General features: G+C 40.4%; 2 protein-coding genes across 2 annotated transcripts in view; one reads left to right on the forward strand and one right to left on the reverse strand.

Moving 5' to 3' along the window:
• The window catches only part of CPE (carboxypeptidase E), a 125,111-nt gene that overhangs the window by 31,336 nt on the left and 71,016 nt on the right, over positions 1 to 22,759 (reverse strand). Inside the window, exons 2-3 of the mRNA XM_047799024.1 lie at positions 2,967 to 3,163; positions 915 to 1,082 (exon numbers count right to left, since the gene is read on the reverse strand). Of these exons, the coding sequence (XP_047654980.1) occupies positions 915 to 1,082; positions 2,967 to 3,163 (365 nt within the window). The remainder of the gene's footprint in view (positions 1 to 914; positions 1,083 to 2,966; positions 3,164 to 22,759) is intronic.
• On the forward strand, positions 13,831 to 14,259 carry LOC125137900 (histone H3.3-like). Its single transcript, XM_047799025.1, has one exon. It carries the CDS (start codon positions 13,831 to 13,833, stop codon positions 14,257 to 14,259), a length of 429 nt encoding a protein of 142 aa, XP_047654981.1.

The following is a 22,759-nucleotide window of genomic DNA, read 5'->3' on the forward strand; positions in this document are numbered from 1 at the left end:
AGCAATAATTTGTGTATGAATATCACTCTGGAGGAATTTGAGAAGACTGAATGCAGGTGGGAGAAGCTGAACCCAAAGCAAGAATGGGGGCTACCTTCCTTGTCAGGGCAGGAGGCCACAGGGCCTGAGTTTGCAGAGGAAGACGAGGCTGAAGGGTGTCAGAGCCAACATGCTGAGATCTGGTAACATGACTAGTGAATGACAGAGACAGGAAAACTCAGGCTTTGCATGATCAAGTAAGTGTTTTCTTAGGGAAAGACTTGTTTCCAGTCATGCTGACCATGAGGCCCCGAATGTCACCAGATAAAGGGACTTGTGAGCAAGTAAAAGAGAGAAACAGAACTCCATAGAGATCTGAGAGAACCTGTGTAATCCATCGCACTGAAGGTACAGGAGAGGACAGAAACCTAGGGAAAGAGATGAGGGTAGCAGATGGGGCCCTGAAGGCCATTGTTTAAGCCAAGGCAGAAGAAACATGGAAGGAAACAGTTGCAATTTGAAAGGCAGTAGAGGAGGCAGGAGAAAGTAGAGTTGTGCAAAACAAAGGGGAAGAAAGTTCTGGAAAAGAAGAAAAAGGTCAACAGGATGAGATGCTGGAGGAGGTGCTGATCGGAGGTGCTGATCAGATGTGCTGATGAAGGGCCTCTGAAAAGACCAAAAAGGCTTTCCACAATATCCACAACCAGGTTCCTCCATCCTGATCTACCCCTGCCTCCTACTTCCTAAACCCCTGACCAGTCCTGGGGTAGGACTGATTTCCAGGCCCCAGGCATCCCAGCCTTGACTTTGACAGTGTAGTGAACTATCCCGCTCAAGCTTTCACAGGATTCCTGTGCCTTCACCATGATGAAGATAACAGACCTGTGTCCTCAGGATGGAGAACAGAACCCAAGGAAACCACACACATTCTCTACCTTTGTGTTTTGATCCACAATTTTCTTCAGATTTTTCAGCAGATGATTATTTGGACCACCTTCCTTCTCATTGACATAAACTATCCTGTCCAGGTCAGGAAAGTTCCGGTTCAGATCTATTCCCTGGGCATTGCTTCGACCCACAAACCAGTCCTTGAGCTCACCAGGCTAAAAAGCAAAAAACAAAAAACAGAGGAAGATCATTTACTATTATTGTTAAATTAAAAATAAGATGAGTTAAGACTTTAAGGTCTTATTCATGATTTTTAAAATCATTTTTTAAGATCACTCATTTCAACAATATCCTCCCACAATGACATTTTCACCAAATTACTGATATACTCATGAAGGTATCAGTACCAGGTTTAAAGTATTTGTTACACACATTTCGAAAGTATTTTCAATGAATAATATTTTAAATATTAATAATAATTACACTTAAAATATATTTAACATTAAACTGCAAAAAAGCACATATATATGAACTAATAATAGAGTGTATGTCTCACGGCATGCCACTCTGTACTTGGCTTAAGTAAAATACTCACTGCCTCTGAAAAACCACAGAACTCTACTTTGAAATATTCAAAAGAACAAATTACTAAAGGTTAGATGCTTAAATTGAGCTTAACATGAATTATTTACAAATTAGCAATATGCCTCTCTTTTATCTTTTATTTATTTATTATTTTGCTTTTTAGGGCCACATCTGTGGCATATGGAGGTTTCCAAGCTAGGGGTTGAATTGGAGCTGTAGCCACTAGCCTATACCACAGCCACAGCAATGCAGGATCTGAGCCACCGGCCTAAACCACAGGTCATAGCCAGGCAGAATCCTTAACACACTGTGCAAGGCCAGGGATCAAACTTAGATCCTCATGGATACTAGCTGGGTTCATAACCCACTGAGCCTCAGTGGGAACACCAATGAGCCTCTCTTTTATAGTCTTCATAAAAATGGTGAGCTCTAGAACTTTTGTTTCAACTCTGTAAGTTGAAAATTTCCTGTTCAATTTTAAACCCTTCATTTCACTAATCATATAATCTGGAAATTTAATAAAAATTTCTAAGCTATTCAGTTATATTCTATAAAGTAGATTTCTTGTTTCACTGTTAAACTATATTAAATCTATAATATAGAGATAATTTCCGTATTTCTAAACTCGTGTAAGTTCAGCCTGAGGAATAAAAATCTATAAGACATAAAATAGCAGTGATAATTTGTTATCCATCCTGTCTTAAAGTTCTGAATATCACCTTAAAATAGTAAATAATTTTATTCTCTATGTTACTAGAATTTTTCTCTTATAACTTTAACAATTATATCAATGTTATACTTACAGAAATCCACTGACTAGATTTCAGACAAGGTCAAACTATCAAGTCACTGGATCTTTTATTTTTACGATGCAAAAAAATTTCTTAGCCATAGATTAACATACTAAATACATACTTTAATATGTTCTCATAAAATAAGAAAATTATTTGAAACAGTAGAAAACAACAAAACGTCCTCCACCTGTGAGCAAACAAAATGGGAGCACTCTACATATCTTCTCTGAAAACATCACTACTTTCTAGCTTCTCTAACAGTTAAAGTATATTAAGTTAATTTTGATTTAGGGGTAGGAGGGTTTGTTTGGCTTTTTTAATTTATTACTTCATGCATCATAAACAGACTTCAGTAGAGGGCGCTATGGCATCGCCTCATTCAGAATCTGCAACGGCCTCACTCTTCAATGTGGCTGAAGAGACTTTTCATATGTCTAGATTTTAGACACAAACTTGCCTAGTCACAAATGTGAACGAATAAATATGATTTGCTAAACAACAAAATAATACTGACTGACTTACTAACCAAATTTCTTATTCACATTTCTGTTGAAGAAACCCTCATCCACCATCGCTTACCTTCTGATCTTCCTCACTAGCAAATTGAACACCATTATCACTTACACCCTCCGCAGCGCTCTCTGTACACTTCATGTGAGCACATTCCTTATAAATGAGCATATATGTGCAATCCATGAAATAAAGCAAGCAGACACCCACCTGAGATGCTGCCTTCTCAAAGCCATCGGGGTTGAGGGAAGGCATGATGTGGATCCGGGTATTGTGGATCAGCTGGACAATGGTCTCATTCCCCTTTTGGTATTCATTGCACAGGTACTGGGCCAGGAAAATGAGCAGTTCCCGTCCAACAGCCTCGTTGCCATGCATATTCCCAATGTATTTAAACTCAGGCTCACCTAAAAGCCCCAAAATAAATAGTACAGAGACTTTTTCGATCACACCAAAGAGAAGGCAAATGACATGCAGTGCAAAAAATACTGTATAGTCACTAATTCATTACACTCAGCTGATAACTTCTTTGTCCTCCACAACGGATGTCTAAGAAATCTACCTGAAAAATAAAATACTCCATATGCCCCTTCTATCCTAATTCTCTTTCCCCAGCTTCCCACCTGTTGGGCACTGAATTGTGCCCATCCCTAAATTCATATGTTGAAGCCCTAAGTCTCAATGGGATGGTTTTTGGAGGTAAGGCCTTTAAGGAGGCAATTAAGGTTAAATGAGGTCATAATCTAGAAAGACTGCTGGCCTTAAAAGAAGAGGAAGAGACACCAAAGATTCTCTCTCTCTCCACAAGCATGAAGAAAAGGTTGTTCGAGGACACAGCAGGCAGGCAGCTGCCTACAAGTCAGGAAGATGGGCCTCATCAGAAACCAGGTGCTTTGGGAATTCCCATTGTGGCTCAGCAGAAACAAATCAGACTAGTATCCATGAGGATGTGGGACTGATCCCTGGCCTTGCTCAATAGGTCCGGGATCCTGCATTCTGTGGCTGTGGCATAGGCCAGCAGCTGTAGCTCTGAATAGACCCCTAGCCTGAGAACTTCCATATGCTGAGGGTGCAGCCCTAAAAATCAAAACAAACAAAAAGAAACCAGGTACCTTAACCTTGAACTTCCCAATTCCAGAACTGTGAAAATATAAACATCTGTTGTATTTTTTTATGGCCGCCTGAGCAGACAAATATACCATGATATGCCCAATAATTAATAATAGCACATTGTGTGCCTCCTATCCTTAAACACTGAACTTTCATATTTTCTTATTTAGTCCTCACCAAACAGCTTAAAACAGGTATTATTACCCATCTCTATTCTATGGTAAGCAAACAAGTTCAGACTACGTAGGAGGCCTGACCTCAGTTACAAAGCCAAATAAGCCAGGATTCAAATGCTGACCCTCTACATTTTTTTTTCTTTTTTTTTTAACCTGCAGTGACTAAAAGCATTAATTTCTAGAGCCAGACTGTGTGGGTCCAAACCTGGCAGCAACTCTTACTGGCTGGTCTTGAGTAGTTACTTCAGCTCTCTGGGGCCCTGTTTCCCCATCTGTAAATGAGATGCTAGATTCTACCTCATAAGGTGATTATAAGAACTAAATAATAAGTATAAATGCTTAGAAGAGTGCCTGGCAACAAAACAAGCCCTATGTGTTTCCTATTTTTTAAAATACTATTATTATTGCATCACATTATCTTACCATTGTGAGGTGCTTTATCATGTATAATCTAGTTTTCTTTCTATAACAGCCCACTAAAGTACAGAAAAGAGATTTTGTTTGTTTGTTTGTCTTTTGGGGCGGCACCGTGGCATATGAAAGTTCCCAGGCTAGGGGTCGAATCCATTCAGAGCCACAACAATGAACCACAATGAACCACAGCCACAACAACACCAGATCCGAGCCGTGTGTGCAACTTACACCACAGCTCATGGCAACACCGGATCCTCAACCCACTGAGGGAGGCCCAGGATCGAACGAGCATCCTCATGGATGCTCGTCAGATTTGTTTCCACCAAGCCACAACAGGAACTCCGAAGACAGATATTTTTATCACTATTGCAGAGATACAGCTCAAGAGGATCATTTTTGCTGAAGGGCCCAGAATTCAAACATAAATCATGCTGCCTGTTCCTCTGCATTTTAGGAGAAATAATAAAATTTCAGAGCAAAGCAACAAAGCAATCTAAATTAACCTATTGTTCAGCTCCTTTCTGCTTCATCCATCCAACAGACCCAATTTCTATAGTGGAAAAGCTCCTCCCATTTTTGTAAAAATCACTGAGACTGCTCACCCCTGGTGAGGAGGAGGAGGAAGAGGAGGTGGGGAGGAGGAGGGGAAGAGGGAAAGGGGGGAAATGGAGGGGGAGATGGAGGGAGGAGAAGAAGAAAGTCTTATCTTTCTCCTAGAAATCTGTTATCTAAATATTCTTTGCATGAGATTCCTGGGTGTGTGGTTTGAATGACTGCTAACTGTAGAAGCCATGTCCTGTGTGACCTCTCAGCCTGAGCTGAAGCTAATCTTAATCTAAAATCAGGTGGGAGCAGGGTCAGTGCTATTTATATGCCCCTCATTTTTCACTTGGAGGGAAGGTCTCTAATAAACTACCTTCAGGAATTTGCCCAGAAGGTATGTATGATGTGGAAAGAGATTTTTTTTTTGCTGCTGATTTCATAAGAATCTTCCTTTCTGTGAAACTCACTCCCTTAATGGGTGTTCTCCTGACTGAGACACAGGAGAAACGACAGCAGTCTACTACAAAAGAAACAGGGACCAAGAAGCCAGGAGGCAGTCTCATAAGTCTGCCTCCCAAAGTTATTTTATAAGACTGTAGTATTGCAGTCATTCTGGTCATGACTCCCTACCTCAACATAACTGAGAAACTCAAAAGAGCTTGGTCCACAACCTGCAGAAAGTAGTTGATCACACTGAAATTTTCTATTACTCCTCTGGATTAAAAGGAAAAAAAAAATTTATTGTTTTAAAAAAAAAAAAAGAAATAGCAGGAGTTCCCTTTGTGGCTCAGCGGTAACGAACCCAACTAGGACCAGTGAGGTCATGGTTTGATCCCTGGCCTTGTTTAATGGGTTAAGGATCCGGGGTTGCCGTGAGCTGTGGTGTAGGCCAGCAGCTGTAGCTCTGATTTGATCCCTAGCCTGGGAACTTCCATGTGCCATGGGTACGGAACTAAAAACAAAAAAATAAAAATAGCAAAGTTATAGTCACTTGGCCAAATTTGGCATCCCAGTGTTTTGTTGGGCTGTCATAGCATATCTTGTGTCTGAATCTGAATGCTCTGGGATAGAGCATGCTCTTTCCAGTCTGCCACAGGCTGTACCACTCCCTATAGCTGCATTATTTATTTATGTTTTCAGAATCAGAAAATTTCCAATATGGTTTTGCCTCTTGTTGCCTCTTCGACTCTGAATGAAATCTCAGGAACAATCTCCTCCGAATATGTCTATTATATTTGTAAGGAGATTGTAATAGTAATGACGACAGCATTGCTTTAGGTTGACATCAAGATAGAACTGTCAAGGTCATTTTATTAAAGATATTCACATATGGAAATAAAATGCAAGGCATATATGACTTAGCAAAAGAGCATATTTTTATACACCTCCTCTGTCTTCAGGAATTAATTAGACCCTAGATAATACTGTCACCAGAATACAAAAGGGCTGTAATCTTTTAAGCCTACTGACGCATGGAAAAGAGTCGCAGCATTTGTTGAATGTATGCAAATATGTAAACTCCAGTGTCAGACACTAAAGGGCCCCCCCCAAAGGAAGAAAATCAGCATCCCTAAATGCAGGGGAGGCAGAGCATGGAGGAAAGCACAGACTCACACCAACAGTGTTCAAGGGGAGGCAATAATGAAGAAATGTCAGATCTGGAACCAACCTGCTTGAAGGTTCCAAACGGAAATATCACCATGCTTCTCGGGCCTCTCTCTAGCCTGTTTCCCTCCCAAAGCCAGGACTACCTTTTCAAAATTCAACCCTTGTCTGGTTCCCTCTGCTTGAAAATTCATCTGCCAACTCCCTATTGGCCTTCACCACCAAAACCAAAACCAAATTGCTCTGTGCGGAGGTCTCTAAGCCCCAGGAGGTCTGGCCTGGTGCCCTGGGATCTCCTGAGGCACCATCTCCCCTTGTCTTCCGGCCACGCTCCCTTCTGCACAGGGCTCTTACTGAGACCCTCTCATCCTGCCCATCACAGACAACTATGGTTTCCTTAGAGTAGCTTCGATTAAGTCCAGCTCCATTGTTACTTTCAGTACATTAGTTGGAAAATGTCCATTAATCAATGCAAATATTTGCTTAATCCCCACCCCACACCCTATACAGTGGGTTGGGGTCACGTCAGCTCCCTTGCATATCAGCCAAGTCCAGCATAAAGTCTGAGACACAGTGAGAGCACAGAATTCTCAGCTAAATAAATCCACGAGTAAACAATAAAGGAATTGTCTTCTAAATCCCATTCACCCAGCAGCATGGCTGACAGTAGAACTTGCCCTGGAGATGTAGGTGCGGTCATGGACCCTGAAAACCTTTCTGGAACAGCAAAGGGAATAATTGAGTAGCTAGAGGGGCCTGAGGCAGTGCCAGGGGTCTGTGCCCCCAGGCGTCAGCACTTGTAACTCCAACCCACATCCTCAGGCAAAAATGAAAATTCTTCTTTGAGAATGAAGGCAGCAGCAGTGTGTGAACAGCTGATTTCCTAGAAAGAAGATTAATCTCCTTGGTCACAGAACCACAAAACTCTCTAGGCAGGCAGTGCCCTAAGGCTATTTTTATTGTAAGGTCCCAAAAAAGGGTTCTGAAGAGATTTTGCCTTCACAATCATTCATCCAGAAACAGAGATAAAATAGAAGACTTTGCACTTGGACTAAGCCTCTCTGTGTCAATTTACTTTCAATTTGTTGAACAGAAGAGTGACACGTTTTCATCAGCACTTAATTTTCCTTTCTGCAGCTATAAAAATGGATTTTACAACAGGATGCCATGTGCATTCCTGTTTACACTGTCTACATGGAATAAATCCCAGGTTTAAAAGGGACGTCATTCCTTGTGGATGAAATTGGTGACGCACATGTACCCAGGTGTTGGTTCGTCTCTCTCCTGGCAACGGGAGGAAAAGGCAGCAAGCACTCTTCCCAGTACACTTGGGAAAGGCTGTTTTTGCCTTCATCTGCCTTTCCTCACTATCAAATTTATCTTCCTGTTTACACAGTAGTTATGCTGCCTCCTGATTCTGCAGCTGAGGAATCACACTTGGAAAAGCTGCATTGCATCAGCTCAGGACATGGAGTTTCCCTGTTGCACCAATTTTTCCACAATTTTTTGTAACGATCAGTTTTCCAGTTACTTCATCTATCAAGCCAGTGTTAAAAGACAATCACTTCACAAACCCCATTCAGCCTGGCTGGGCTTAGAATCCATCTTCCTCTTCAGCGTCACAGAACAATCAATGTACCTGACGATCTGCACTCTCATCAGAACAAGAATAAGAACATAAGATTTTTTTTAACATAAGATCCAAAATTTTACTGAAGTCAGAAATAAAATATCCCAAACTGGAGCAAGCAAATGATTTTAAATTCCATACTGGTTGGAAATCTTAATTTGCCCCAACTATGTATTGATATGATTTGAAATAACTAAATCTGGAAGGAGGGAGAGAGGAGGGGGAAGAAAGGAGAAAGAGGGGAAGGAAAAAAAGAAATTTACATTGCTTTAAAAGCAATAAGCATTTTACACCCCAGAACCCCAAACCCTTAGGCTCAGCATGTGGCGGAAGTCTGCAGTTGACTGGTAAAGCCCTCAAATGGGACGAATTCATGGCCTCAAGTTGACCAGAGAGACCCTGAAGCAGAATCCATATTTAACAGTCTGAGCCTGGGGAAAAAAAAATTATTAAATAAAGGGACAAAAGTAAAAAATAATACTGTCTACCCTTCCCACAAGAAGGAAAATTTACTTTCATCCCCCTATTTGACCCAGTGGTCAGCCTGTCTGTCCCTCTAATATTTTCTCCTCTTAGAAATAGCTTACAGAGAGGCTGAGTAATTGATCAGATAACCTTTAAGTCCCCTGTCAAATCTTATAGTCAGTTATGCAATGACCTTACATGGGAAGAAAAGTGCAGAGAGAAAATATCTAACGGAAAATGAGATAAATATGGAAGTGGGTTGTAAATTGTGAAGTTCTATCTAAGAAGCGTAGCATCAATACTTAGAAAAAATAAGTAGATTAAGGGTATTTTAAGAAAGAACTTGATTATAGTAACAGAACTCTTCTTGTTTCATCCTGTAAATAGAGAAAAAACTCACACTGAGATGAATCTATTTTTCCTCCAACATCAAATTATTGCCATAATATAAGTCCACTCACTCATTTGAAAGGTATATACTTAAATCACTGGTAACACAATTCTTAAGGTTAGGGACGATTTCAAAATACACATTCCTGGTATATGTAATATACTGAACATATTGTTGAATAACTATAGCATCCCCAAATAAAACCCCATTTCTCAAAGACATCACGGTAAAATATGCATATAACACATGATTTTGAGAAACAGATAAACAGCTGTACAAGGAGACCAATCACTGAAGTGACTTGATTCACAAAAGGCTGTACAAGGAAACTGGACACACCTTTGGAACAGATGGGCCTTGTAATCAATGACCTTCCTCCCTCAGTGATAAACGTGGGGTAAAGACATTAGTGCTAGCGATGGTTTCCACTTGTTGATACTCTAACCTATTATAGCCTGTAAATCATTTTGCAGAATGAACAAACCCTGCAGGTCTCCAAGAACTTGTAGACAAATACATCATTAATTGGCTCCTGTCTTAGCACATCTTAGCAGCTAAAAATATTCCTAAAAGAAGTGCCAATCTCCAGAGGCCAAAGTAAACAATGGAAGAGCATGGATATTGCTATAAAAATAGATTCCTCTTCTACAGAAAAGATGAGGAGCAACTAAAGATTGAAGGGAGAAAGAGAAAACAAAGAAAGGCAAAAGAATAAAAAACACTTGCAGAGGAAATGATAGGGTTAGAAGATTATATTATTTCCTCTTACTCTCTACTTCAGAGGCGAATTTTTAAATATTCTAAATTAACATGACATCCTGGAAGTGATATCTTACTTCATCTGATGTTGAATGGGCAGTCAAAATAGAATACATTGCAGAATTAATCAACAGAGATGCAGTACAGAATTTTTTAAGTTAGTTACAGATGATATCTAGCATGTTTCTAGCAATATCCTACTTGAAGAAAGAGAGTAGACAAAAGACTAGAAGATATTTCCAACCTTACAAGTCTACAAAACAATGTCAGAGTTCTAATATTAATAAACAACTTCAGGAGTTCCCGTCGTGGCACAGTGGGAACAAATCTGACTAGGAACCATTAGGTTATGGGTTCGATCCCGGCCTTCTCAGTGGGTCAAGGATCCGGTGTAGCCGTGAGCTATGTGTAGGTTGCAAATGTGGCTTGGATCTGGCGTTGCTATGGCTGTGGCGTGGGCCAGCAGCTGTAGCTCCGATTCCATGCCTAGCCTGGGAACCTCCATATGACATGAGTGTGGCCCTAAAAAGCAAAAATAAGTAAAGAAATAAAAATAAATAAACAACTTCAATTTTTTGAAATTAAACTATTTGTTTTCACACAAACATGCTAGGTACAACGTGAAGCTGGTAAGTGTTTAATAACCAGCTCTGATCTGTTGCATTTGCCAGTTTCCATGGTATAAATACTTTCACTATGGCCAATTTGAAGATACCTATGTGAACTCAACTGGCTCACAAATTTACTGTAAAAATAGGTCTCAAAAGCCAGTGCAGGAGTTCCCACTTTGGCATAACAGGATCAGTGGCATCCTGGGAGCCCTGGGATGCAAGTTTGATCCCAGCCCAGCACAGTGGGTTAGGGATCTAGTGTTACCAGCTGCAGGTTAGGTAGAGGCTGCGGCTTGTACCTGAACCCTGGCCCAGGAACTCCATAAGCTGTGTAGTAGCCAAAAAAGGAGAAAAAAAGAAAAAGGCAGTACAAGTCTACACCAGCACACCACTGCATATGGAGAGCAGTTATTTAGAATGTATGGCTTCCAGTTTCCTCATTAGCTCTCCAGAAGGGAAATCTGAGTTCTTAGAAACTTGAAGACTTTTCAAACACATGGTAAGAATATAATCAGACCAGCCTCTACCCAAATGTCTGTCTTTATGTTTACTTTTATATGGGAAGAATTAAAAGAGATTTGTTTGGGTGTTTTCTTATGTTGAGATAGAGCTGCTTTCCAAAGCACAGTACCACTATCCATCCATTCTAGGAGGGAGGAATGGTAGAGAGAAGTGGGGAACTTTTTTGGCTGAGCTAATTATTCTAGCAGTTGCTGATTCACTGGGTTATTTACTTTGCTCTAAAACTAGCCATAATAAATCAACAGAAAAAAAGAATTACTTTAACCTAATAAATAGTCTTTCTAAAATATTTATCAGTAATTTCATGTATTCAAAATTCCTCCATTCTCCCTATAGTCTTTTTTTTTTTCCTTTTTTGGCTGAACCCACAGCATAAGGAAGTTCCCAGGCCAGGGACTGAATCCTAGCCACAGTTGTGACCTACACCCCAGCTGCAGCAATGCCAGATCCTTAACCCACTGCACCAGGCCAGGGATTGAACCCGTGCCACCTCAGAGATAACACTGGATCCTTAATTCTACTCTCTACAGTCTCGACATACAAAGGCAATCTTTATAATGGAAAAGGCAATGTAATTGCTGGACCCATTCATACAAATTAGTTATTTAAAATTAGTAACATGAAATACTTCATAATTACTAGAGAGACTGTCTACAAAGACTTTAGATTCAGAAAAATCTTTGCCTTGTTTAGAAGCTTTGTGAAGTGAACACAGAGAACTTTTAATACAGAAATAAGGCAGAGATTGTTCAATGATGTAGTTTCATGATTTTAAGTCATTCTGTAATATTAATCACAGACTTGCCTTAAACTATCACAACAGTTATGGACCTCCTCAAATGCTTGGCAGATGCCTTTGTACACTCATTTACCAAAGATGGCTTTTGGATCTTAAAAAAAAGCATCTTTTATAAGCATTAATTTATAGTTATTTTATTTTATTTTTATTTATTTATTTTTGTCTTTTTGCCTTTTCTAGGGCTGCTCCCATGGCATATGGAGGTTCCCAGGCTAGGGGTCTAATCAGAGCTGTAGCCGCTGGCCTACGCCACAGTCACAAGCAAAGCGGGATCTGAGCCACATCTGTGACATACACCACAGCTCACGGCAATGCTGGATCCTTAACCCACCGAACAAGGCCAGGGATCGAACCTGCAACCTCATGGTTCCTAGTCAGATTCGTCAACCACTGCGCCATGAAGGGAACTCCAATTTATAGTTATTTTAGATAACTGTCTCAGAAGATTCTGCTGTTTCACAAGCATTCTTATCAAATAAAATAAAATATAAAGATAAATTTATCTAAGAGGCCAAGAACAGAACAGAATTAAATGAACTGCCGCTAGAAGAGGGGAAAGGAAACAGGAAAGGACCCAGTTTCAGGTGATCGTGATTCAGGTCTTTGCTAACTACTCTCACTAACAGATTTGGTTGCGATTTCTACGTGTATTTTGGAAAACAGTGCCCATGAGGAACTCATTCTGTAGCTTGAGAAGAGAAATTTAGGTGCTACATCAAGTTTTTGAAGGCTGAGTTTCCTCAGGTTGTTATGTGGGGAAGGATTTGATTGATTCTGCAAAACTACAGAGGACAAAACTAAAATTGAAACTAAAAGGTTCAGAGAGAGAGCATTTAAGAGAGCTGAAAGGCAGAACTTTCAGCTAGAGCTACTGGAAGACAGAATGGCTGCAGTGAAGTCATTAATTCTCCTGGAAGGCACAAAGGCATCTCAGAGACATGGTCTAGAGGTTGGTCTATATGCTCTCCTAAACATCCTATTATTCCATCCAAACAGGGCCTTTGACAAACTCTTGCTATCTGAGCTTCTAAACTTGTCCTATACAGATCATAATCCTCAGTACAGGTTAGCTGACAACTTTGATAGTTCTCTGAAACAAAGAGAAAATGGCAGTTCATCAGATGACCTAAGACGTGATTAACAAAAGGTAATGGCAAAATATGAGTCCATTTCCACCAATCACCTCTCTTTATGCCCGTGAATAAAGAGCTCATCTTATTTCAAAGGTAAGTATTTGAGAGGACAAGTAAAAATGAAGTCATCAGAACCTGTGTGGGTGGAAAATGTCAAGCATTTCTAGCAGACACAGGTGAGTGAAGAAGAAAACCAATTTGCTAATAAATAGACAAAGTGGTAGCAAGAGAAACCACCTAACACAAAGTCAGCAATGGAAAAACTTAGTTGCACAATCTCCCCACAGAAACTCCTTGGAACTTTCTTTTTAATTCTCTTATGAAGAAAATAACTCAAAAGTCAAATTTCTTTGTCAAAACTTTTTCAGGACGTTATTTGACATCATAGCTAAAGACTTGCAGTGTTAACATATACCAGCCTCAGAAGCGGTAGGATCTTTAAAGATGAGTAAAGGGTCAGAGTTCCCTTCATGGCTCAGCAGTTAAGAAACCTGCCTAGTATCCATGAGGATACAGGTTCAATCCCTGGCCTCGCTCAGTGGGTTAAGGATCCAGCGTGGCCGCAAGCTGTGGTGTAGGTCGAAGATGCAGCTTGGGTCCTGTGTTGCTGTGGCCATGGTATAGGCTGGCAGCTGTAACTCTGATTCAACCCCTATCCTGGGAACCTCCATGTGCCACACAGGTGAGGCCATAAAAAGCAAAAAAGGAAGGTACTTTTTTGGGGGTACTAGGCTGCTGATCTGTGGACCACACTTTTAGTGAACAATGACTATTTGGAGCCTCTAAAATCAAGAGTAATAATTGTGTTTGCACCTGCTACAGGGCCGCCATTGCTCTCCAGTGCCAGGGCTGCCTCTAGCTCGCCTGCGGAGCTCCAGCCTAAGGAGAGAAGGGTAAGTAAGGAGGTCTCCATACCATGGCTCATACAAAGCAGATCACCCACAAATCAACCTGTGGTAAAACACTGGGGAAGCAACTAACTACAAAAGCCACACATAAAAGTGCGCCCTCTACTGGAGGCACAAGCCTGGTACCGTGGCACTCTGAAATTAGTCCACTGAACTTTTGGGGGGGTGGGTGGCGAGCCAGCCAGGAGCCGAACCTAGCCACTGAACTTCTGATTTGCAAGCTTCCCTTCCAGCGTTTGGTGCAGAGAATTGCTCAGGAGTTCGAAACAGATCTGTGCTTCCAGAGTGCAGCTATTGGTGCTTTGCAGGAGGCAAGTGAGGCCTATCTGGTTGGCCTTTTTGAAGACACCAGCCTGTGTGCTATCCATGCCAAACGTGTAACAATTATGCCAAAAGACATCCAGCTAACATGCCTCATACATGGAAAACGTGCTTAAAAATCCACCATGATGGGAAGCATTTCATTCTTTACAAAAAAAAAAAAAAAAAATTCTCTTCTTCCTATTATTGGTAATTCTGAATGTTAGATTTTTTTTCCCATGAGGTCAAAATGTACCTAAGTATACAACTGCAAGTGGAAAAATAGGGGACAGAAATCAGGTATTGGCAGTTTTTCCATTTTCATTTGTGTGTTAATTTTTAATATAAATGAGGGGAAAAAAGCATTAATGCAAGTCAAAATGTTTCAGTGAACAAGCTTCAGCAGTTCAACTTTACAACAATTGTAAATAAACCTGTTAAATTGTTCTGGACAATGCCAACATTTGGATTTTTTTAAAACAAGTAAATTTTTTCTTGACTGCAACTAACTGGTGTTTGTAGCATTTTTATCATACAGTAGATTCCATCCATTCACTATACTTTTCTGAGTTGTCCTACATGCAACTACATGTTTTTAATGTTTTCTGTCTTCTGTGCTGTTCCTGTAAGTTTGCTATTAAAATACATTAAACTATAAAAATAATAAATAAAATAAAATCAAGAGTAAGAGAAAGAGAGAACAAGAGAGAATGACTTTTAAATAATAAAAGACTCTTTAAAACCTTGAGTGCTTTTTTTTTAATTGTTGGCTCCAACCAATGTGAGTGCCCAACCCACTAAAGGCATAGTATATGCACAACCAGCATAATTTTGGAAGCTACTACAAGGGCTCGGGTCTAAGATTTACTATAAACGCTAAACTGCATGACCAAAAAAATATCTGCTGATATATACTGAACCCAATATTAGATGTAGGAAGATGGGAGACTATTACTGAAATAACTAACCTTATAAGGCTCCAGAACTATTCAGATCATTAGAAAGTATACTACTCTTCTCAATTTTAAATTCAATGTTTAAATTTTAAACATACATTAAGTAATTATGCACAGGGCTACATTTTTAACATAGTCATGAATAAATTATGAGTAATCATAGATTCTTACAGGATATGTACTATCATATTTTGTTTATAGTTCACTAAAGTACTTTCAGGCTTTTTACTGATTGAAACTATTCTGATTTTATCTCCCACTCCATCTCACCCATTTTCCGCTACTCTTCTTTTCATTTCTTCAGAGACTAAAATAAGACCTAGAGAGAATTTTTTTTTTTTTTGTAATGGGGATAAGAGATTAGTAAAATGAGGGCAAAATCTCATATGAAGTCAAGCAGACAACCAAACAGATACGCATGATCCCCCCCAAAAAAACTAGAGATTTCTAATCTTACAATACTTTATATTAGTTACTATTGGTATTTCACTTTTCCCTTCCTTTAGAGATTCTCTAATGTTAATTTAAATAAATGTTCTACAAGCATGCAAAAGTAGTAATAATATCAAAATGTTTTGCTAAATAAAATATGAGCCACCTGACTTCAATGAATAAATAAAGACAATGAAGTAATAATGTCCAAAATATTAACCAGTCATCTTTTCTTTTGTTTTCTTTTTATGGCTACACCTGTGGCACATGGAAGTTCCTGGGCCAGGGGTTGAATCAGAGCTGCAGCTGTGGCCATGCCACAGCAACCCCGGATCCAAGCCACATCTGTAACCTACACTGCAGCTTGCAGCAAAGCTGGATTCTTAACGTACTTCGTGAGGCCAGGGATTGAACCTGCACCCTCATGGAGACTATGTTGGGTCATTAACCTGCTGGGCCACAATGGGAACTCCTTAACTGGTCATCTTTAATTTCATGTGTTCACAAGTAAATCACATCTAGAATCCCAAAATGTCAACGTAATATTTTTATATTGAACTGTGTCATTGTCATGATTCTTTTAAAACTATTAAAGATTCTATATTTGTATAGTTTGAGATATTTTGTCAAAAACATAATTATTGAAACGCTTCTCAGTGAACAACAACAACAAAAAAGCTTTCAAGTTGGAGTTCCCGTCATGGCGCAGTGGTTAACGAATCCGACTAGGAACCATGAGGTTGCGGGTTCGGTCCCTGCCCTTGCTCAGTGGGTTAACGATCCGGCGTTGCCGTGAGCTGTGGTGTAGGTTGCAGACGCGGCTCGGATCCCGCGTTGCTGTGGCTCTGGCGTAGGCCTGTGGCTACAGCTCCAATTCAACCCCTAGCCTGGGAATCTCCATTTGCCGCGGGAGCGGCCCAAGAAATAGCAACAACAACAACAACAACAACAAAGACAAAAGACAAAAAAAAAAGCATTAAAAAGCTTTCAAGTTTAATGATACAAATCATCATGTGTAATAAAAGTTTCCATTTAAAAAGATTTTCTACCTGCTTAAAAGCTCAGAAAAAGATAAATAACTGTATCCCATGCCCAGTAAGAGAAAAGAATTTCTTTTCCATAAAGGTAATTGAATAACAAAAATCAAACAGAAAAACTGCACTTGTATGAAAATAAACCAAATAAATAAAATGCCATACAGCTCTAACTACATAGGTAGATGTATTTCTTTTTTTTTTCTTTTTCTTTGTTTTCTTTTTCTTTTTTTTCTTAGGGCCACACCTGTAGCACATGGAAGTTCCCCAGGCTAGGGATCGAATTGGAGCTGCAGCTACCAGCTTAAGTCACAGCCACGGCAAAGCGGGGATCATCCAAGCCACATCTTCAACTTACATCAGAGCTCAGAGAAACACTGGATCCTTAACCAACTGAGAAAGGCCAGGGATTGAACCGGCATTCTCATGGAACTAGTCGGGTTCTTAACCCACTGAGCCACAATGGGAACTCTTAGATGTATACATTTCAATAGCTTCTTCTAAAAAGTTTACAGAGGTTCACGCACCCATCAGCAATGTGTGAAAATGTCTGCTTATCCACACCATAGCCAGCAATGGAGTCTGCAGTGACTCATTTAATCTATATTTCTTTTATTTAAAAAGTTTAACTTTATTCATATATTTAACGACCTTGACAAGACATTCAAATGATGACATCATTCTTTAACTGAGTCACTGTGATGCCCTCTGTCACAGGAAGGCTGAAATCCACCAAGCGCTACTGATGAGGCTTGCCTGCAGGTTCGCTATTTACAGAAGCCACCTCTTACCCACATTGCTTCAGTTCTCTGGGTACACAATACTTATGCATTTGAGCCATTAAAAACATTTCACCATTCATCAGATTACCCACCAAACAGAGACTTTTGAGAGTGCAAAGGGTCTCAAGGACTAATCACTCCAGGGAAAGAGGTCATACACCAGGCCATCTTGAGTGAACAGGGGAGTGGTCATGATAGCAGGGCTGGGCACCTGGTGCAAAGGCCCCGGCTTACGGTCAGATGTTTCAGCACCTGTGCCTCCCTCGCCTTGCCTCACTTTGACTGTGTCTTTGTAGTGATAAAATTTTCCATCCAGTGACTTCTCGAGGTTTCTTTAAGCTAATAGTGTTTTGCATTCTTCCTTTACTGATGAGTTCAGATTGTTGCCGCTGGATTTTTAAGATGTATGTCATACTGATGTTTGCTGATGCTGTCCATGCGATAAGGAGCCTCACTGGGAACCAAGAAGCCCAGACCTCAGACGGGCCTGTCAGACGCTCAGTAGCCAGTGCTTATCAAGGGTTCACAGGTCCCTGAGGAAAACTCTTCAAGGCAAATATTTCCCCACTGGAGATGGAGGCATAGGCAGCTGCATTTTATTGCCCCCTCCTTGGAATTCCCCCAGCACTGACGTTTATATTTACTAAGGGCTGTGGGTCATCATACAAAGGAGCTCAATTGGGAGCATATGAGGATATCCTGTAAAGCGGATAGGGCTTAAAGTGTATAAATTATTATAGAAATGTACTCTTGTGTACATAGTGTTCATGGTGTTCATATGAATCATGAAATCAGTGACATTTCTCAAAACCCTTCAACTCATACCACTGTTCCAAAAACCCAGCTTGGAAGGGGGCATGGCATTAGCTGGGGGAATTCTGAAACATATGCTTGGTTCATTTCTGCTATAAATGAATGCCTTGGTAATACCTCCATTTGCCAACATCTGTGTTATATGAGAGATTTGGCACAAACTGATCTGACTTCTGGATAAGGGAAGAGGCAACATTATTTTCTATGATGATGAAGATTAAATTCAGAACCATCAGTCTCCCTGCCTCGCATTGATTCAACACTGGCAAAAACTTGAGGAGCCTTTCTGGTTAAAGACACCACAGTATAAGAAGCATGTTAAAAATTTGGAGAGGATACATGGAGAATAAAAACTGAAGACAAACACACACAGAATAAAAACAGAAAATAAAAGCAGATAACATACACACAAACACACATAGAAAAAAAGCAAAACCACACACAAACATGCAGTGTTTTTAACAGGAAAAACTAAACAAAGCATGAAAGGCTGATGTGGAAGTCCTTTTTGGCGGGGGGCGGGGGGGGGGGTCTTTTTAGGGCCACACCCTCAGCATATGAAAATTTCCAGGCTAGGGGTGAATCGGAGCTGTAGCCCACAACAACGCAGAATCCAAGGCACATCTGTGATCTACACCACAGCTCATGGCAACACTGGATCCTTAACCCACTGAGCAAGACCAGGGATTAAACCCGCATCCTTATGGATGCTACTCTGGTTTGTTACCGCTGAGACAGGACCTCCCTGATGTGTAAGTCTTATGTGAAGCTATATAATAGCATAATTATATTATGCGAATGATGGTTAAGGTATTAACATCTAAAAAATTCTACAAAGCAGAGAAGTAAATCTTCAAAAAGCCATATTACATCTTGTTCACTCATCAGGTTAATAAGCTGATCTGGGGAATGATTTAGCTCTCTCATAACACCATCAGTTCCCCAACACCTCAATATTCTTTTATCTAGAACATTTTCTCAATTTAAGAAATCTGCTCCACTTTTCCAATCACTTTTCCAAACTCTTTGTATACAGAAAGTTTAAGCAGCTGCAAATTTATATTCTCCTCATTAATAACAGCATTCTTTTATGAGTCTCTGAATTTTAATGAGTAGGAAGTGCAGCATGAACTTTCTGTCACATAAGAAATAAGTTTAAAAGCAAATCTTCAAAGTGACATAAAAAAACCACTTTAGCAGATTTTGCCTCAATATATTGTTTTTTCTATGGGGATAAATTAGCCATAAAGAACACAGATGGTTCTTCCATGAATGATTTACTTCTAACAATTTAACTAGGAAATGAATTCCTCTGTTTATAAATCAAAATGATCAACAACAAAGACAGGGTCTACTGTCCCTCCTCAGTTAATTCTACATCTTCCCCCTCTTCTTCCTCATCCATTTCCCTTTTCAGATGCTCTTTGCTGCCTTTTCAAATTTTAAAGTCGGCTTAACTCAGGTCACCTTTTGGCAATTACCAGACAACTAGTTTTTGTGTTTTTCTTACTTGAGGTGGGGCTTTTTGGCAGTGGTTGTTGCTTGGTTGCTTGGCTGGTTTTTTCAAGCATGAAACTAGACTCTTTATCCAAAATCTTCTTTAATGAACCAGGCAAATGAAGTGTTTCTCATTATTCCCTTTTTTCTAAGTCTGAATCCTAAGAGCCAGATTCTCTGAAGGTTTAAGCCTCTTCCTGACTGCAAATCAGACACCTCTGAAAAAATACACTCACTCTTTTAAACACCAGGACACATATTAGGAGTGACTTGCACCAAATCACCCAGTGCTAAAGGGACAGTCTTCAAATTGGAGGTGAGTCTAAGGATCCCCACCTCTGCTTCCAGCTGTTGGTGCTCATCTTAGAGCAAGCACCGTTCATACACTTTTACAAACTCTATCATCCATCACATGTATATGTATCACTGATTTACTGTGCTGCACACCTGAAACTAACACAACTTTCTAAGTCAAATATACTCTGATACAAATTATAAAATATATATATATATATATTATCCGTGAATTCCCAGGTATCCACGAACAATTCCATGTGTTGTCCCATCACAGTGATTGGCATGAATCTTTACAGTCCTTTGTGCTCGTCAGCCTTGAAGCCAGAATGGACCCTTCCACTATATAAGAACTATTTTATCTTTTTTAAACCATTTTTATTTCAGTGATTTGCAACACTAATCATGTTGGAAATCAGCTGTTCAGAGTATCCATTTGTTTTCCCCACCAGCCTGTAGGATGCATGGGAGCAGGGATGTTGACTCTTTTGTTCATTAGTAGGATCCCACCCAACACAGTGACCTTCATAGAAAAGATGCTCAAAAGATACACACAGATGTAAGGATCTATGGGAAAGAAATGTGCTGCAGCATAACAGTGCCTCCAAAAAAGAAGAACGGATGCCCAACTGTTTCCGCTCTGGGAATCTTCTCAAATCCACTTCCTTCTGAACACTCTTCCACTCACTACCCTCATCATCTCTCACTGGGTCCATTAAAAATAGCCTCTGGAGGGTCTTCTATCTCCAGAACTGACCCTGCCTCATTCATCTTCTACATGGTCACCCGTGAGCCTACCCTCCCCTAGATAAGCACCCTCAAAACCTGCTTAACTTTCACAGGATGAAGTCTAAATTCTTTTGTATTTGGACTTAATGTCAACTGGAGGTAGGTTACATTGATTTCCAACAGCTGGCCAGCAGCCACCCCTCCAGCCTCTCCCTGACACATACTTGACCCTCACAATGTTAAATCTTCGCAGCTCACTGTACACGGGATGCTCTACCACATCTCCAAGTATGTGCACACCTGCCCAGATACCTCATCCACCCACTTCCTCATCCAGAAACTCTCACTCATACTTCAAGACTCAGCTCAGATGTTAGCTCCTCCAAGAAACCTCACCTGAATTCTTTTTTTTTTTTTTTTTTTTTTGCTTTTTAGGGCGGCACCCGAAGCATATGGAAGTTCCCAGGCTAGGAGTTGAATCAGAGCTGCAGCTGCCAGCCTATATCACAACCACAACTCCAGATCCAAGCCATATCTGTGACCTACACTGCAGCTCACAGCAATGCTGGATCCTTAACCCACTGATCGGGGCCAGGGATGGAACCTGAATCCTGATGGATACTAGTCAGTTCATTACAGCTAAGCCACAACAGGAACTCCCTAAATTTTTCCATACCCCACTCCCTGCTCCCAAACTAACTATAAGCCCTTCCTCCTGTAATACTCAATGCATGATGATATCATAGTAAATATTTTGGTCTTGGATTTATGTTTACATGTTGTCTCTTGTACATGATGACCTCAAGAGCCACAACAGCGCCTGCTCTAGTTGTAGCTCCACAACTTTGCAGACTACCTGAATTATTATTTAACAAGTATTGACCAAAAGGTTTCAGTTTAATCTTCCCCTCTTCTGCAGGCCCCTAGAAAACAATCACCTCAGGTACAGGGAGGCTGGCAGAATAGAGTTGATCTGTATAGGACCCAGGCCCTAATTAAGATGCCTCAAAGTATTATGAAATGACATCTAAAGTGGACATCTGATGCTTCTGCCAGTCCAAGTTACTGACCATAACTGTTTCAAATACAGCATGTGACCCAAGCCAGACAAATAAGACTCAATTAAGGACTTTTGTGTGAACTTTTCCTTCTAAGAGAAGTGCCTGTCTGAGAAAGGAGACAGCACAGAAACAACAATTCCCATGGCTGTCCTTAGGATTTCACTTTCACTCTGATCCAGCCATGCCTGAACTTGTCATTACCGTGAACCAATACATTTGCTTTTCCTCTAGAGTTGGATTATCACTTGCTACAAGAATTTCAATACAGTGTCCAAATGAAATGATCATTTGAGATAGCAGAGCTTCAAAACCAGACCAATTTTGTCACATAAAAAAATATTACAGAATAATAACTAGTGAAGGCCACAATTCCTCTATATGTCAAAATTAAGTTTTTTTTTAAATTCCTTAATTTCTCTATGATATTACTTCAGTTGAGGTACCAAAAAAAGACCATTACATAAATTATCAAAATCTGTTTTATGTTGGACTGTGTCTAAAATAGATTAACAGGAAATTGGCCAGGCTTTGGAAAACTGGCCCAATAATACATAATGTTATTCTCTGTGTTTTGATAGGAAACAGATGAAACACCTAGGAGTGTTTTAAGCAGAGTGGAAATATCATACACGAACCTGAGGGAAACTGCTGGATTGCAGAGCTTTAAAGGTGAAGCTACATAATGATACAAAACTCCCAAATGTGCGGTGAAGTCTTCCCTGATGCCAGGAATTAGAGGTACCTTTGGTTGCAGGGTCTGCAGAGGCTGCAGGTTCAAGGTCCTTCACCTCTGACCTCCATCCACAGATGGATGGGGATCTGGACTGGGAGCAGAGGGGGCCACTAACCCTCAGCTTAGGAAACAGAACTGTCCTAAGTTCTCAACTGCAGCCAGGTGAGAAACCTGGATTTGAGAACAGACAGGAAGGACAGCAAGTCAGGCACTGAGGGAGCAGGGAGGAGAGAGGTGGAGGGTGAGCCCTGGGGGCACATGAAAGTCCAGGCACAGAATTCAGACTCACGTGGGGACCACGTCATC

The sequence above is a fragment of the Phacochoerus africanus genome, chromosome 10 (genome assembly GCF_016906955.1).
Source record: "Phacochoerus africanus isolate WHEZ1 chromosome 10, ROS_Pafr_v1, whole genome shotgun sequence".
In the NCBI taxonomy this organism is placed as follows: Eukaryota; Metazoa; Chordata; class Mammalia; order Artiodactyla; family Suidae; genus Phacochoerus; species Phacochoerus africanus.